We start from the raw sequence: 17,161 nt of genomic DNA on the forward strand, positions 1-17,161 counted from the left end.
CCGTCTATACCTGTGTTTATGTGAATGAATGTGAATGTGAATTCCTTTGGCCGTTGGCAGCCCGGGAAGAGCCGAAGGAGCTGATAGCTCCGGTATAAAGCGACCAAAAAACAAATAAATTGTAAAGAAATGTGGAATGAAAGCAAGTAAGACTGAATATGAATGAAAATAAAAAAACTTCAAGTAGAGCGAAAAGAAGAAGAGTAAGCGGCAGAAAAACTTGGTTTCAAAAATGTGATGTTTGGAGCCTCAGGCCTCTCGGCATCCCGACATCCCGACATTCGGTAACTGAGGACCGCTCTATCGTGATGACCCCGAACTGAACCACTATATAGGGTGATGCGCATTCCAAGTCGTTGACTTGGAATTCTGGTCTTGTTAGTAGATCAGTGGGTAAACGCCCCTATTAAAGAGGTCAAGATGGTAGAAGCGCGCCTACTTACAGGCCGGTGATATCTATCCCCGTAGAGGGGTTCAACCATTCCTGTGTCAACTTGCTGCGCCTCAATGATCTTGATGTATGCTATTGTCCGTTTGAATTGGTCTCCGGAATTTCCCAGCTCCGTACGGAATGTTCCATTAATCGGGGACTTCAAACCGGAACCTCGGGCCACTCGGTATTCACTATATAATGGAATTAATCTCATTTATTGCAGTCAGGAACCCCCTTGATCTCTTGGAAATTTTGACTCTCTGAGTTGAATGAACGATGGCCCTACCGACAATGGCTTCTCGATCGCTCGGGCAGCCATCTCAGGCGCCCATTGACAAACTTCCAAACGAGGTACTCAGCTACATTTTTGAGTATTGTCAGCCGTTCGAAGGAGAGCATAAAACGGTGAATTCGTGGGTAAGGTTTATGCGAGTCTGTCTGCGATGGTACAATGTTGCAGAGAGGGTCTTATACAACCAAATGACTTTGTATGTCGGCGGTTACCCAGGACCCTACGCGATCAATATCATCGAGGAACCAGAGATACGCAGTTTCGTCCAATCAGTGGAGCTCCGGGACTTTTACAACGGCGATAATGGGCGGAAAATCACACGCCAAGTACTACGACTATTGAATGCTGTCCGCACACTTACCATCGGTATTGGGTTCAGATTGTTTGACACTGGTGTTTTCCGCCTGGTGCGACAAATGCCGTTGACTGAAGTGAAACTATTGAGCGTTCCGCGAGTGGAGACAGTCTTCGAGTTCTATGATATCCCGACATTGACGCGGTTAAATGTGGAAAAACGGCTCAATCCGGACGATCGAAGTTTTCCTCCGGCAAGAGACCTAGAACACGTCTTACCACCAAGCAGAGAAAGAACCTCGACGATCACATACCTCCGAATTTGGTGGCCCGATGCTCCTCTCTACATTACTGAAAAGCTCTTATTGTGGCCAGCCAATCTTGAAACCGTCAGACTACATTGGTTGCCCAAAGACTCTCAAAACTCGGAATACAATTTCCAGACCTTATGGGAGAAACTTTTATTGCACGCAGCAACTCTCAAAGTCCTTGAGATAGGGGCGCTACCATTGAGAAAAAATGACATCCCGAACTTCTCGGGCTTCAGCAACCTTGAGAAGATAACTATGTACACAGGCGATCTCATGTGCCTAGACCCAAAAACAGCCGTCCGCATGCTAGCGGCACCGCAGCTTGAACACCTTGTTTTGAACTGTCTAAAGGACTTCGCGTGGGCTGACCATTGTCTTTTTCGCATGCAAAAACAACATTACCATTGGCTTAGGGGTTTCCTCATTGTTATCAAAAATTCCGGCAGCCTACCTGGACTGAGGCTTATGCAGATTGATTCCGTCTCGCTGTCAGCACGGGCCTACGATTTAGAGCTCCTAGTTAAGCAGTGTCAGATACATCTTGTGTTTGTCGAACGAACCGGCTTTTTTGGAGAAGACTACAGTGTGATATCCTTGGAATGAATCATGGTTCATGTCGAGTCTTCATTGTTGGACAATGACGGCCAATGTGTATGGGGGTTATCTGGCCCTGGATAATCCAGTTGAACTTCAGGAACGTTCTTTTTGTGTTTTAGAAGATTTCAATTGGGGAAGACGTTGAAAGCCTCGGCTGTTGTTCCATCGTTCTCAGAGACCCATCCGTCAGGCATTCATCTGAGGTGTCAGTGAAGCCAGTCGTCAAGAAGAGACGCGCCAATGTTTTGCTTTTCCTTTTTTTGCCTTTTGCTTTTCTTGGTTCTCTCCTTTTGATGCTTATGTTATTTTTGTATTTTCATTTCAAGATATCAGACCGCGGCGTTTGCTCAGCATCTTCAAGAATCGAGTGGATACTGTACTTAGTTCTCAAGGACCAACATGCCTATTTTGGTAATGCTGTCTCGGGCTTCTCATAGGCAAAGCGGTCAAGGTTCAATTTTTTCACAGAGGAGAAAGTCAGGCTATGTTGTATTTCCTAATAACAGGTGGAAATGTGTGAACCATGCTTTGTTGAACTGCAACACTGTAGCGCACTTTCCTTCCCCAATGATATTCCTTGCGAATCTTTCTCGCCCTTCTGAAAACATTTGTGTGTTCTAGTTATTATCTAAGATCTAGCACATCGCACGTCAATCTTGCTCCAAGTGTGACTGACCTGTAGTGGATACCGGGCAAGCATCCGGTCTTTTCCCCACTCGCGGACGAGGCACCGGGGTTTTTTCCCCTCATCGGGATAAACCATGCAGGGACTCCGCCATTGCCCGGGAGTGCATCCGAACTGCTCTCCCTTCTTATATTAAATCTATACTTCTACAAGCTGGCTGAGCTTTGATCTTGTTCTACGATAAAACAAAATTCAATTCAGATAAACAAAAGTTAGTTATCTTTTACTATTGATTGCCTTTCAGCCAAGTATAAATACAGTGAATCTCCGGAGTAGCTAATAATGAATTTCCCGTCAAACAGTGTCTAACAACCTCGTTCCTCTCACCGTCATCAAAGGCGCTGGCCACGAGTACATTCCCCTTCCTCAGGGTGAAAATGCGACGACGGCCGATTTCCACTCCATTCGCACCAAGACCGAATCTCCTGCCTACTTTACTTCGGGGTTCTACAAGATTGAGGCAGGACCTCAGCGACCGGCGCACTATACTTTCGAGGAGACCAAGTATGTCCTGAATGGTCAGATCGATATTCTGGTATGTTCCTTCTCTTTGAATCACAGGTGATTGCATTTACTAGCCACGAGACACATTACTGACGAAATTCCTATTAATAGGACGAGGCTACCGGGATCACCCACCATCTAGTTCCGGGTGACTTCGCTTTCTTCCACGTCGGATCTAAGGTCAAAGTTTGTCTCGACCGAGTCCAAATCACCCTTCGAGGCTTGCAAAACAATGCTAATGCGTGTTTCTATCTTTAGTTCTCGACTAAGTCGTCCGGTTTTGCCTTCTACGCCGTCACTCGACCGGTTCGAGCTCCTCACCCCAACCTTGAGGGGCGGGAGGAGAAGCAGGCCAAGTTGTAAGACATGCATAGCTGGCAAGGAACATCATGAATCTCGTTGCACATAAGACTATAGATAGCGATAGCAACTACGAATTTCAATTCTTCAACTCAAACTAGAACAGTGAATAGGCAACAAGGCAGCAACGCTAAGCCGGATATGGACAACTGTAACACAGGTCACGTGGTCAGAGCGCGGACAAAAGGCAGTTTCCAAAAGTAAACAGTGTCATCTTTAATTCTTTTCTATTTTGGGGTCTGGGCATACATGTTCTATTCGCTCCTCGAATTTCACATATTCTGATCAGCATCAAGATCGCCTAGACATTCCAACCTCAATACTGCCACCGAAAGCATGAGTGTGCCCCGTGCGGGCGGAAGATCCAGCGGGAAATCAGCAAGATCTCCACATCATTCGTTCACCATCAGAATCTGCCCATCTGGCTGTGCCTGTTCCCAAAACTATGGAGGAACCATTCATTAATAAACTCCCCAATGAATTGCTCACTTGGATATTCGAGATCACACCTCTCGATGCCGATCGTAGCCGACCGGGCTACACGGCCTGGCACCGAAGATTGGAATATTATCCATGGCTACGATTCATGTTAGTCTGTCGGCGATGGCGAATCATTGGTGAGAGACTTCTCTATCGCAACCTGTCGCTTAATATTCTTGATGAACCGTCGGAACAGATGGTCTTCGTGACAGAAAGGCCTCACATCTGCAGATTCGTCAGGGATCTTCATCTTACTGTTTCGTTAAACAACCCCGTGGAGAAGGCAACGCTAGACCTGCTGCGAAAATTCAACTCCGTACGCAAATTGAACTTGAGCGGTCGTCCTTATAGGATAGGCCGACCCATTCTTGAGTTCATTCGAACAATGCGCCTGGCTGAGATGTCGCTGAGCGACCTGCCGTCCTTGAATATGATATTTGAATTCTTCGATATGCTCACATTGACACACTTGTCGGTTTCGTCGCTGGACTGGAGCAAACCATTCAGGCCCCGGACTTCCGACACTGAGGAACAGGGACCAGAATTGGGGGACGAGAGTGTTCCCAACTCTTCAACTACCTCAAGCCCGCCACCCACCATCCTCCCCGGGAATGCTGATGATGCGGTGTTGACCTCGGCCTTGGATGAGCTTCTTCCGATCAGCCGACAGAAGACATCCGAAATCAAATCTATCCATTTTTCACGTCCCTTGGCTGGTGTCACCGTGGCACGGCAATTGTTCCTATGGCCTGCCGGCCTAGAAGAGGTGAAAATTAGCCTATTAACCGCGTCAAATGCATATGAAGAGTACACAGGCAAGGGCGTGCAGCGTCTGCTCTTACCTCAATGCCATGCTCTCAAAAAGATAGATATCGGCGTCATGACCCAAGGAAGCGACGGAATTCCGAACTTGCAAGGTTTCTCCGCCCTCGAGGAATTGACTATCTCTGCATACAACTTGTTTCATGATTCTCCTGAGGGAGCACATGAAAAGCTTTCTATGCCTTCGCTAAAGCGTTTAGTGGTCAGCTTCTCCACGGAAGAACTCTGGTCTGAGTCGTTGAATGATTTTGGGGAGAATGAGTTGCTCTGGATGGAGGAATTCATTGAGCTGGTGAGAACCGCGCCGGAAACGTCTGAATTGAGGAATATCTATGTTCGCTTCAGACCTCAGCCGACATATCCCCCACGTGACGACGTTGATGAATGGCCGTGGGATATGTTTGAGGAGTTGGCAGAGCTCTGTGAGGAATATGGTATAACCCTTGGATATGATCCGGCAGAATTCTCTAAACGGCAATTTTGCGAGAGATACCAATCACCCTCGGATAGTGAATGAACAGACAAAGAAGAAAGATCGACCTTGGTGGATATTTGATGTATAGTAGAGATGTAAATAATTTCTGGACTAATCGCGTTGATGCCAAGAGTAGAAGCAATGGTGAGCGAATAGGCATTCTCCACTGTTTTGTTCGTGCAGGCGGATATATATATTTGTTTTGGACAGCCCGATTTTGCACGTTTAGGTTAACGGCGTCCTCTTTTGACATAGGAATTGACCATAAGGCGAAAAACCTGTTCCTGGCTCTGAGTATTCTGAAACGATCTTTTCATTTTCTATGCTAATGCCTACTATCATGATCTCTCAGCGGTGTAGATGACGTCACTGTACATTCAGAAGCTGAGTCATCCATTGGAATTTAAGCTATACCAGAACAGGCTAGACCTTCCTCTAACCGAGACGGAGTTCAGTCCAAAGCGCCCCGAAATCCGTTTCAATCTCCCCAAGGCGGCGGGATTCGGATGATATAGTCCCAGACACCGGTCGCAATGTCGTGTCCGTCAGAAAGAAATCCAAATCCCTTTCTCCTGGGCTTCACAGACAAAAACGCCCAGCTATACCCCTGACGGCTCTAATATGACTCCTAGCGCGCGCTCCTCTGCGGCCTACGGCCATGCGTGCACGGCTTGCGCTCAGGCTAAGTGTAGATGCTTGCCTAGTGCATCTGGCGGGAAATGTCAAAGGTGACCGACTGACTAGTCTAAATTAAAATCGGTGGTGGAAACTAACAGGTCCAGATGCAACCGATTGAACAAACAATGTGTCCAATCGGCAAGAAAGAGGAACCCGAAACCGCCGTCTAGGACGGCTCAGTTGGAGCACAAGGTGGACAGCTTGTTATCGCTGCTAAGCGCGTCGGGATCAACGAATGAAGCAGATGTTCGAAGGTCAATTCGATCGGAATCTATGGAGCAGCAGATAACGTCTCCTGAGCCGATCGGTGTGGCATCGACTTCTGACTGTGATTGGATTGCGACCCAACCGCTTGAGCCGACTAGTGAAACAGGCAAGCTGGCTTATGAGGAAAGTCTCTTGAGCTCGTTTCGTGCAAAGAAGCTCCCGTGTTTCCCTTTTGTCCATATTCCAGAGACTAAATCGGTAACGGAGTTCAAAAAAGAGTCTCCATATCTTTGGCGTTGTATAGAGGTCACGAAATCCAGGGATGTCGTCACCGTCGGTGACCTTACCACGCGCCTACGTCGCGAGATCTCTCACGCCGTGCTGGTTGATTTGGAGAAAACTCTCGATCTACTTCAGGCGATTCTGGTGTATCTTGCTTGGTTAGTCTGTCTCTTACTATCGTCATTGGCATATGATTGACAAGATCCAGGATCACATATGAAAGCCTCCCTCTCAAGTCCTCGTTGTGCATGTATTCCCAGCTGGCAAACGGCTTGATCATCGAACTAGGGTTGACTAACCCCCCTCCCGGGGACCCCGAATCTGGTACCTTCAATCAAATATCATTAGGCCAGAGCCAGCTTCAATCTCTCCGGCCTCGTCTTTCCGCAACACGCACTATGAACGAGCGGAGGGCAGTGCTGAGCTTTTTCGTCCTAAGCTCAATGTGAGCACATGGCGTTCTGATCGAACTTGCTGATCCGCAGCTAACATGAGTTAGGATATCACAGTACTTGGGTCGAATGGACCCTCTTCGCTGGACTCCACATATGACCGATTGTCTGGACGTACTGGATAGAAGCTCAGAGACCCCGAATGATGCTGTGCTTGTGCAACTCACGCGAGTACGCCTTCTTGCGGGAAAGATATCTGTCGGGCCGTGGAACGACAGAATGCTCGCTGCTGATGTGTTTCCCCGAGCACCGTCATCGTTTTATGTCTCCGCCTTAAGAGACCAACTAGAGAAGACCAGAGCCGAGATCCCCACAGAACTTCAGAATAACAGTATGTAACCTCTACCCAAAATATCATCAACCTTGAATTAACCAGATACTTAAAAGAGCCCATCTTCTTCCATCTATGCCACACCGAGGTCAGCATCTACGAACCCGCTCTCCTGAAGCCAACCACCAGCGAAGACGATCTGAAACGCCTGGACCACCTCTATGCCTGTTTACGCGCGGTCAAATGCTTCTTTGACCTTGTCCTATCCATTCCATCTGCCCACTTCGCCTCGTTTCCGTTAACCCACATCATTCAAATAGCACACTGTTTTGTCACCCTCTTCCGTCTCTCGACTCTCGATCTTCCAGGATGGGATAAGGCCGTCGTGCGCCGCACAGCAGACATATTAGACCTCGCCCATCAGATTGCCGAGAAATGGCATCAAGTCGCCGAGATAGTGGGCAATGACAACAAATCTCTTCACCGCCACGCATACTCGGGGCTGGGAGCTATGATGCATAAGTTGAAAGAGGGATGGGCGGTTAAGCTGGACCCGCCTCTCAAGGACGCACCCGATGAAAGCAGCATGAATACAAGCGAGGCCCAGGTGGATGTGGATGCTTTGTTTGGGTCTCCCGAAAGTGCGTGGCTGTTGGATGCGTTTTTTTCGGGTGGAATATTTTGAGTCTCTGGATTCATGGAGGTCAGAATTGATGGGCGGAGAGGGGCACAATTGGAGGGTGAATACTTGAAATAGCGAGTAATCCGGGCTCCATAGTGTGTTTTCATCCGACCGACTACGGGGCTATCAGGCTATCAGCGCTAGGATCACGCCGTCGATGCCGAGATTGACCAAATGCTACGCCGGGCATTAGAGCGCGATATGGATCATCTCGCATCCAATAACAATGCTTTATTGAAACGAAGCCATTGTTCTGGCTTTTATAGCCTTGTCATTCTCCCTGGAAATGAGCAGGCACAAATGAAATGAAATAAATGTCAGACCATAGAATTGCCACAACATAAGAACCATAGACCTTTCCTGTCCATTCGCTTTTCTTACCTGACAAATTATTCCCACCCGATTACTCCAGATCAGCCGCCATGGCATCTACACTAAAACTCGAGCCCGTCACGCTCGACGATATCCCGTCCTTAACCGATCTCTTTTATAGTGCTTTCGGCATCCCCGAAAACCTACAAATGTTCCCAGACACCCCCGGTGTCCGCAAATGGTGGAACGAAGTCTTCCGCATCTCGCTACTTGAGAAACCCGACTCGCGAATGATCAAAGTAGTCGACACGCGTCACCCAGATCGCGTAGTCGCGTATGCGAAATGGAATCTCGCGGCGCAAAAATACGAACCGCGATTTCCGCCGTGGCATGAAGAATCCGATCGGGAATTGTGTGGGAAATTGTTCGGGATCACACAGGAGCATCGCGAGAAAGTGCTGGGGTCAAGGGAGCATTATTGTGGGTTTCCATGCTGCCGAGAAAGTTATGGATCTTGAGGGATTGAACTAATAGTATTCGATATAGATTTGGATCTCATCATCACTGCCCCGGAGTATCGACGACAAGGCGCTGCGTCGCTTCTGGTGAAATGGGGCTGTGGCCTGGCAGATCAAAATGGGGTCGCTGCTTATTTGGATGCGTACGAGCCTGCTGCACCGTTGTATTACAAGCATGGGTTTGAAAATCAGGTTGATCCACCGTTGAACTTGGAGGGCAATCTTCCAATGATTCGAGAGCCCCGTTTGAAGAACTAGAATTAGGGCTCACGGGTCATGGAGTATGACTGTCGTGGTCTCGAACTCGGTTTGAAATCATCGAATAGTCTATTTCTTGTTCTATTGATACAAAAAGTGATTATCTCTGATAGGAGTCCATCTCGATATACTCCGCCTGTAACGTCCACTCTCTTGTTTCTCGGATGATGAGCTGTTGGGAGTTGTCGCTGCCTTCAGAGGCCCCAGTAACGGTCGGGTTCAATTCATCATCGTCTTTCCGTTGCTTGGGTTGAGCATGCGACGCGGTGTTGGTTGAATCGACATAATATGATCCTCCATTCTTCCTGACACCTTGTCCCCATCCTGTATTGAAAGCGATGACGAACGGCTTGAGACACGGCATCGTTGCGGCCATTATGCTGAAGTGTAGAAGGACTTCCGTCGCGATCAATGCGTCGGAGAGTCCTAGTGAAACATCGGTTCCGGAGTATGCGCGGTTCAGGTATGTTTGTCGAACGATGGAGATAATGATTAGTCTATAGTAGAAATGTATGGTCAGCTTAATATGTTTGATAGAAACTGCATGAATGAAGTGACTCACGTCGCCCGAGTCCCGAACGCGAAAATAACCGCCACCTTCTGCTTGAACTGCATGCGTATCCCCCAGACCAAATATACGCTTAGTGCCACCAAAACGGCTTCCGTAATGACATCAACTGTGGTAATGCCTTTCCAAGCATTGTTCTGTGTTTTTGTTAGATTTATACGGATTTCCTTGGGCAAGGTGGTGTTTACCACTCTTGAGTCCATCCTTTCAATGCCCAATTGAGTCCCGGAGTTGCTCAGTATACCGATAGCAATTATGGAACCGATCGCCCAAAGCACCGTAAGAAGTTTGGTAGCCCTGCACCACAATAGGTAGGAGGGCTCACGACCTAGTCGTTTGAGAAGAAGGCAGACAGACAGCTTCGCGCCGCAGTGACCTGCAATGAAAAGGATATCTGCAGCGAGCAAAGTCTTCAGGGAGTTCTTAGTAGTGAGAAATACGTTGTGTGGACAGAATTCAACTTACCTTGCCTTCATTCGTCAACTGCTCTACTGTAGCCGACTGGGCAGACTGGCCTAAGCCATAAGAGACACCCTTCATGATCACGCCCACATTTGCGATTCCGAAAGCCTACGGATGGGAGTCAATCGCGACAGGAAATGGATGAACTGATGAATCTGCTGATTTTGATGATTCTGATGTACTCACACCTCCGACAAAAGCTGCCAAATCGTCCCAACCCAGGGGCCCATTCAGGGCCAATCTCATGTACAATCGGATCAAAGAAACAATCACCATCCATGACATGAGCATGGTGGCAGTGATCACCACCAAGCCCCTTTGATCGGTAGGCGAAAGCTCATACGCGGCGGGATTATACATTCTGGTGCGCTGCCGGGAAGTGGAGGTTGGACGAGATGGCGAACATCAGTCCTAACAGGATGCAAGAACAGCATCTCCTGGTGCAAAGGTTTCTCGCAAATCATCCGTTCCGTTCATTTTTTCCCCCTCATCCCTGTCGACCCGAAGGACGGGTGCTCTTGAAGCAGGATCTGCCAAGTGATTAAGTGTGATCTTTCCGCCCTCGTATCGTTAAGTCTAACCATGTCCATGCTCCGTACTTTTGTCGCGCTGTGTGGTCTGGCTCGTTGCGGAAATGATCTGCATTAATATCGAAGCTGGGACATAAGAACTTTCTCTTACCAGCACACCAGGATGAAACAGGGTCACATTCCTTGTTGGCTACTAGACAGGGATTATAATTGCGGCGTAGTGAGCTCGCGTCAAATTATGCCCTAGACCCTCAGCCTACGCCTCTCCGAAGCGGACGGAACCTAAACTAAGTGTCCATTGCCCGTCTATCCGGGCTCCACTGAGGACCCCCAAGCCGTGCGCCGAGAAGAACTAAAGGAGATTTTGGTTACATCTGGGCTTTCATGGCCCGAAGGTCATGCCCCCCCACCCCGAAGGAACAAATCGATCGTACTGAGTACGGACGTCGGAGGGATTTTACTAATTTGCTTTGGTAGACCTTGTGGAGACGATTTGAAATTGAACTAAATGTGGCCTGGTCGCATGTAATCAGAATAGTCCGTAGGCTAGCTGTCGGAAAGCAGAAGCCGCCAGGCATTCCTACATGTCTTGACTGTGTTAATACACTTTGCCAATGGACTAATAATGCATACTACAGTACGACCCCTGTTGAAGGAGCGAGAAAAATCACGCTGCATGGATTAGATATGCAGCATGGCCGTTCAAAGCTCTCTGCATGTTTGCCCCCTCGTGCTCGACCCGCGGAGTGGTCACAAAAATATTTCTTCCTTCAAATCCCTCATCCTTCCGTTCACCTTTCTACTTTATTATATTTTCTTTTTTGATGCTGCAGTTGTAACACCCCATTCATTAACTTTAAGCCACAATGTGGTCAGACAAACAAGTCCAATCATCGGCGTACGCCACTTCTCCTGAAGATGGCAGCGTCGGCGTTGGATCTCGAGGGGGAACGTCTCAGGACAAGAAGGATATGTACCGAGTGGGCAGGGACCAAGAGTTGAATGTATGTATGGGATCAGCTTATGCGAGTTAAAGATAATTGCTAACCTTCCAGCGAAACTTTCGCTTCCTCTCAGTTCTAGGATTCAGCGCTGTGCTCATGTGCACGTGGGAAGCTATTCTTTAGTTCGTATCTCTATGCTGTCGACACATTGTGATTCATCGCACGTTTCTGACTACTTGAAGTGGTGCTTCCTTCGGCCTCACAAATGGTGGAAAGGGAGGGATGATATACACTTATATTGCTGGATTGTTGGGGTTTAGCTTTCCCATCTTGTCGATGGCGGAGATGGCATCCATGTGAGTTGATCATCTTCGTCCAGCCTGGTTCTGACCATCAAGCTAATGTGGATTGTAAGGGCACCGACATCTGGTGGGCAATATCACTGGGTATCTGAGTTTGCACCTCCTAGTTGTCAATGCATCCTGAGCTACTTCACAGGCTGGGTCTGCGTGCTGGGCTGGCACACGGGAATTGCAGGCTGCTCGTACACAGTTGCCAACATGATGGTCGGCATTGTCGCGATCAATTACCCTGACTCTTACACCTACCAGCCGTGGCATGTTACTCTTCTCGTTATTGCCGTTGCCTTGGTAGCCCTGTTCTTCAACACATTTCTGGCGCAAAAGTTGCCGTTGATTGAAGGAATCATTTTGATTATCCACTGCTTTGGCTTTTTTGCCATTCTCATTCCGCTTTGGGTTCTTTCGCCAACCACGCCGGCGTCGGAGGTCTTTGGGTCAATTGAGGATCGAGGAGGCTGGGGAAATAACGGACTCGCTTGTCTGGTCGGCCTTACTGGCCCGATGATGGCATTGATAGGTACGGACCTTGGCTCATTGATGATTTTGGCACCTCGCTAATCGATCTATGCACGTAGGACCTGATTCTGCAGTTCACATGTGTTAGTAATGCCTAATTCCGAAAAGACCAACTATCAACCTGCTGACTGCAAAAGCCGAGGAGATCCGCGATGCATCGCGCGTTCTGCCCATGGGTATGCTTTGGACTTTGATCATCAACGGCTCTACCGGCCTTGTCATGATAATCACCTTCGCCTTTTGCGTTGGGGACATCGATGAGGTTATGGAAACCAAGACCGGCTTTGAATTTATCCAGGTCTTCCTCAACTCGACCGGATCTGTTCGAGCGGCAACGGGAATGACATGTATCATCATGGTTATGCAGTTTTGTGCGGCAGTCAGTAACGTTGCCACAACATCCCGACAAGTATATGCATTCGCTCGCGACAAGGGTCTCCCTTTTTCAGATTTCTTTGCCCAGGTATGTCTTTGTCCCGGGGGTTGACGCTTGGAATGACAAATCGCTATGACCCGGGTCTTTGATCTAACATTCCGGCCAGATTAATCCCACCTTCACTGTCCCTCTGAATGCTCTCTTTGCCAGTGGTGTCATTGTCGCTCTCCTTGCATTGATCAACATCGGTTCTGCCGTCGCCTTCAATGCGATCATGTCGCTCGGAACGGCCGCCCTGTTCTCATCGTACATGATTTCCATCACCTGCGTGCGTATCCGCCGGTGGCGTGGACAGCCTCTGCCCCCGGCACGTTGGAGTATGGGTCGGTTCTCGCCGTTTGTGGATACCATCTCCGTTCTCGTCTTGGCGATTATCTGGGTATTCACTTTCTTCCCGATGACGCGAGAAGTCGATCCCGAGACCATGAACTGGGGAATTCTCATCTACGGCGCCGTCACGATATTCTCCATGGTATATTATTTTGCGTACGCGAGGAAGGTGTATAAGGGGCCAGTGACTAGGGTTAAAGTGATGGAATAGAGCACTAGATCACGATATAATTAACACCAGGCACGTTAGTAAATACCTACCTCGGCATATGCCACCTGTCCAGCAACGCAATATGATATAATAGATTTCGCCATATCTCCATTGTATTCCCCAGCATATCGTCACGGAGTATTTCCCAGCAAATGGCGAGACCCTTCCAGGACTGAATTACTCGGGCATTACGCTTGGCTGACATAACCGTCCCAGGCACCAGAGCTCATGGGACAGATGCTTCTCCACCGCCGAGCATCTTGGCGGCTGCCAGCGCAAATGAGCATCGCAGGTGCATTCGTCATGACGCACGCCAGGAATGCGAGCTTGTTCGATTTTTCCTGATCGATGTGCATGAAGAATTGGGTCTGCGATGTGGCTAGTATGATGTAATACCGAAATTGGTGGGTATTTAAGGCTATTGTGGATGTAACAATGCATATTGTTTGTATACTACCTTCTCTGAATCTTCTTTCATAGCTTCAACAAGTATCTATAATCTACTATTTTTGACCAAATCAAACCTTTAATCAGAATGGATATCGCCCAAAAACACGGTCACCTCAAGACTGAGTCCCGACACCCCCTAGAGTCGCAGCAGCCCCACGCGGAGGCTCAGAGCAGTATGTTTTCTAGGAAACTTAACTGTCCTCATACCAAGAGAAGAATCTAATCATGATCATTGAACAGAGGTCAACAATCTTCTAGGCAGCTTTGGCCATCCCCAGAACGACCACCCCGATCGGAGATCTAGTGGCGCCGGCAACATGGGAAATCTCGTTCAACAGGCGCGAGAGATGACCGGGTACGATAATTACTATTCTTTGCCAGTTATTTATCATTGAGAAGCTTTACTGACTGCTTCCCGAATCAAGGCGTAACTCCGGCGAGCTATCTGATCGAAAGAACTCGCAATCTGAGGCGTTTACCGATGGGATCAGAGAGCAGCGATAGTTCCGATGCGTTTACTTGAAGAACCATGTTCAAATCATATCATGGCGGTTGTAATCTGTTTGGGATTTCTATACGATATGTTATGTGATACCATGCACAGGAAAACGAGGTTTAGAAGCAGTCAATATATCTATTTAAAAAAGCCTATCAAGCTAACTTTCAAATTCATCTCATCCCTAGCTCAAATTCTCTTTGGGCTCGTGTAACAAACCATAAAGAAAGCGTTGTTAACCCAACCAACGCTGTTTGGCAGCTACGTATCTCGGTAGCATCATATTTACAAGGGTCGAATTCAATCTGTCGATTTGTCGCAACATTATCATTCATCCATCGCCTTTTCCTAATTTAAACCACACAGCATATTTGAACTTATCCACTCATTTAAGACCTAAAATTATGCCGTTCGGGGCGGCAGTTTCCGAATTTTCCGGACTGGATGGTGAAGACGCTATTTTTGAAAATATTCTGAATCAGGCTGTAATTTTCTACTTGTCCAGTACCGAATATGCAGGCCAGAGAATATTGCACCACCGTTCTTCTGTTGTTCCATCACAATAAAGACGGAATTTTCGGTCGCCAATCTAATCGAATCATTTTTGAAGCATGGTGTTGACGAGCAACAGCCTTAATGCTCTTTGGATTGAGCAGGGCATCCATTTGTTCATTCCTAGATGAAACGCCCAAGCGTGGTAATATCTTAGGAACCATTCTTTGAACACGCATAACAAACCATGTATCCCTTTCTTCTGTCCTTTCTAGCTCTTTTTGGGGTCAAACTTTCCTGGTCGGCCCGCGATATGACGGACAGCCCATGAAACTCACGATTTCTTGAATTTAAACGCTCCATTAAGGTCACCGATACTAACACAGACGGCATACAACCATACAGCGACTCAATCAAGTGACAAAGGATTGTTGTAGCCCTTAGATAATACGATGATCGCACTGGTCTTCTTGAGAAGTTTGAAACTGTACACATTCGACTATTTTCTGACCTCAGATATAAATGAGCACTCTAAAGACCAAACAAACTTTTCAAGCAGGCCTGTCGATGCTTTGCATGTGCCAAGCATAGTTGCAATAAAGACGACTATCACATAGAATAAAAGATATTAGCCCCTAGGAGCGCCAGGTGCCCAACGATCCATCTTTGATTTGGGCCATTGTTATAGGCAAGCGTGCGATAAAAGTTTACCGGTAGGTATCCAACACATACACATTGTTTATTGGTGAATTGAGCTTGCGTTGGCGCCTTCTGCATTCCGTTCCTAATTCTCGGGGGCCGCCCGATAATTGCTATGGCTTATACATACCTACATAGTATATGAAATCACCCACGTGTCCAGGATCATGGAGTAGTGTGACCCATACAAAATACAATAAAAGCTGAATGACTCATGTAGAATGAATAGAAATCACCCTAAGCCAGTAGAATGCCATCAGCCACCTCTGCAAGTTTGCCCCCACCGAGTCTTTGCCCACTTGTGCATGTCATGGCCGCATAATCGTAAGCAGATCTGCGAGGGCCAAGGAAGACCTTGCAGACTGAGTTTGTAGTATTCGAGCCCCTACTTTATTGAGACAGCGGTTATGTCGATTAGGTGGATAATGTATTTTTTTCAGTTCAGATCAAAATCGCCGCGTGTACGCCTGCATTCTTTCTTAGTGCTACCTGACTGCAAGATAAATTCTTTGTATTTCCAAACTTTATGAGCCAATTGCTCATACTTCGTGGTCGCTTGGCCTCGACTCATTTGCTAAACAACAGCAACTCGGGAAAAATGACCGACACTGCAAATCAAGCTTCCCTTCCGGCATACTTAAACGAAACTAGGCAACCGAAGCTTTATATTACCTGTGGAGTTTTTATGGTGCTGAGTATAGTTGCAGTTATACTGCGATTTGTCTCGCGAAGGCTTGTCCGTATCAAATGGCTCCTAAGCTGGATGTGTTTTATTGCGTATGCAACCACGACCATTGGTAAGTCCTATTATACGATAATTGAATCCCATTTTCTAATGGATAAAGAACATCCGATGCGCGATTCGGTGGAGTCGGTCTGCACGAAGCGCGCTTAGTTCGAAATGACCCAAATACTCTGCAATTCTGGGCAAAGTATCTCCTAGCCCTGGTATATCTCTACCTTCTTTGTGCTGTGCTCCCAAAGCTAGCTATTATAAGCATGTATCTCTCTATCTTTGGGGCCTGCCGGGTGTTTAAAATCACCTGTTATATTACTGGAGCGATAGTAATCGCGAATTTCTTCGCCGTCGCTGGGGCGGGTTTTGCGATCTACATCCCGCTTAATTATCTTTAGGACAAGAGCATTCACGGTCATTGCTTTGATATTAATGCTTGGTTTCGGTGGGCGCGTCTTGTCGACGTTCTTTCAGGCGGTGTCCTTTTGATATTGCCTATTCCGTATATTTTGCGACTTCAGATGGCAATTCGATTGAATATAGGTCTTCTGTTGACCTTTTTCATAGGAGGGCGGTAAGTGAATTGTTGTTGTTGAATTTTGCTCTTTCTGCTTGATAAACTGCTTCTTCCCATATGAGCCTACGATGAACTAAGAAGATGCAATTTCTAGTGGCCTGGTCGCGACAATCCTGACAATAACAGCCGTTTCCAACGCCGACGCCGTCGACGACAACACATGGACCGGCGCAGAGATTATGTTCTGGAGTGTGGTTGAAACTGGAACCTACGTCGTCGCTCCATGTCTCGTGTCTTATAAGCCCCCCGTCAGACTCCTGTGGCGAACAGTTAGGAGAGACAGAGCTGTCCCCTATGAGAGCGATCAAAAGGCATGTATAGGATCAGACACGCGACGTAAAGAAAAAGACCAAAAGACAGGATCAAACGATTGATTTGAAGGATGTGTAGAGAGCAGACGCTTCAATGTTAAAAACTATTTGTATAGGGAATATGATCA

The 17,161-nt window shown here is 47.5% G+C and overlaps 4 protein-coding genes across 4 annotated transcripts; 3 read left to right on the plus strand and 1 right to left on the minus strand.

The window, feature by feature from the left end:
- Positions 1 to 913: 913 nt before the first annotated feature.
- Positions 914 to 3,479, plus strand: KD926_010834 (uncharacterized protein; the record flags this gene model as incomplete). Its single annotated transcript, XM_053103238.1, has 4 exons — positions 914 to 1,703; positions 2,915 to 3,147; positions 3,228 to 3,317; positions 3,375 to 3,479. The coding sequence occupies 4 exons, from the start codon at positions 914 to 916 to the stop codon at positions 3,477 to 3,479; spliced, it is 1,218 nt and encodes a 405-aa protein (XP_052953397.1).
- A 442-nt stretch (positions 3,480 to 3,921) lies between these two features.
- On the plus strand, positions 3,922 to 5,295 carry KD926_010835 (uncharacterized protein; the record flags this gene model as incomplete). The annotated part of the gene is made up of 1 exon (XM_053103239.1): positions 3,922 to 5,295. The coding sequence occupies one exon, from the start codon at positions 3,922 to 3,924 to the stop codon at positions 5,293 to 5,295; it is 1,374 nt and encodes a 457-aa protein (XP_052953398.1).
- A 579-nt stretch (positions 5,296 to 5,874) lies between these two features.
- Positions 5,875 to 8,913, plus strand: KD926_010836 (uncharacterized protein; the record flags this gene model as incomplete). The annotated part of the gene is made up of 7 exons (XM_053103240.1): positions 5,875 to 5,981; positions 6,036 to 6,578; positions 6,629 to 6,865; positions 6,920 to 7,203; positions 7,260 to 7,794; positions 8,238 to 8,617; positions 8,684 to 8,913. The coding sequence occupies 7 exons, from the start codon at positions 5,875 to 5,877 to the stop codon at positions 8,911 to 8,913; spliced, it is 2,316 nt and encodes a 771-aa protein (XP_052953399.1).
- Positions 8,914 to 9,013: 100 nt separating this feature from the next.
- Positions 9,014 to 10,303, minus strand: KD926_010837 (uncharacterized protein; the record flags this gene model as incomplete). Its single annotated transcript, XM_053103241.1, has 5 exons — positions 9,014 to 9,410; positions 9,476 to 9,618; positions 9,670 to 9,891; positions 9,947 to 10,051; positions 10,130 to 10,303. 5 exons carry the CDS (start codon positions 10,301 to 10,303, stop codon positions 9,014 to 9,016), a joined length of 1,041 nt encoding a protein of 346 aa, XP_052953400.1.
- Between the last annotated feature and the right edge of the window lie 6,858 nt (positions 10,304 to 17,161).

Source organism: Aspergillus affinis (assembly GCF_023601865.1).
Source record: "Aspergillus affinis strain CMG 70 chromosome Unknown NODE_87_length_163274_cov_91_156480, whole genome shotgun sequence".
NCBI classification, from domain to species: Eukaryota; Fungi; Ascomycota; class Eurotiomycetes; order Eurotiales; family Aspergillaceae; genus Aspergillus; species Aspergillus affinis.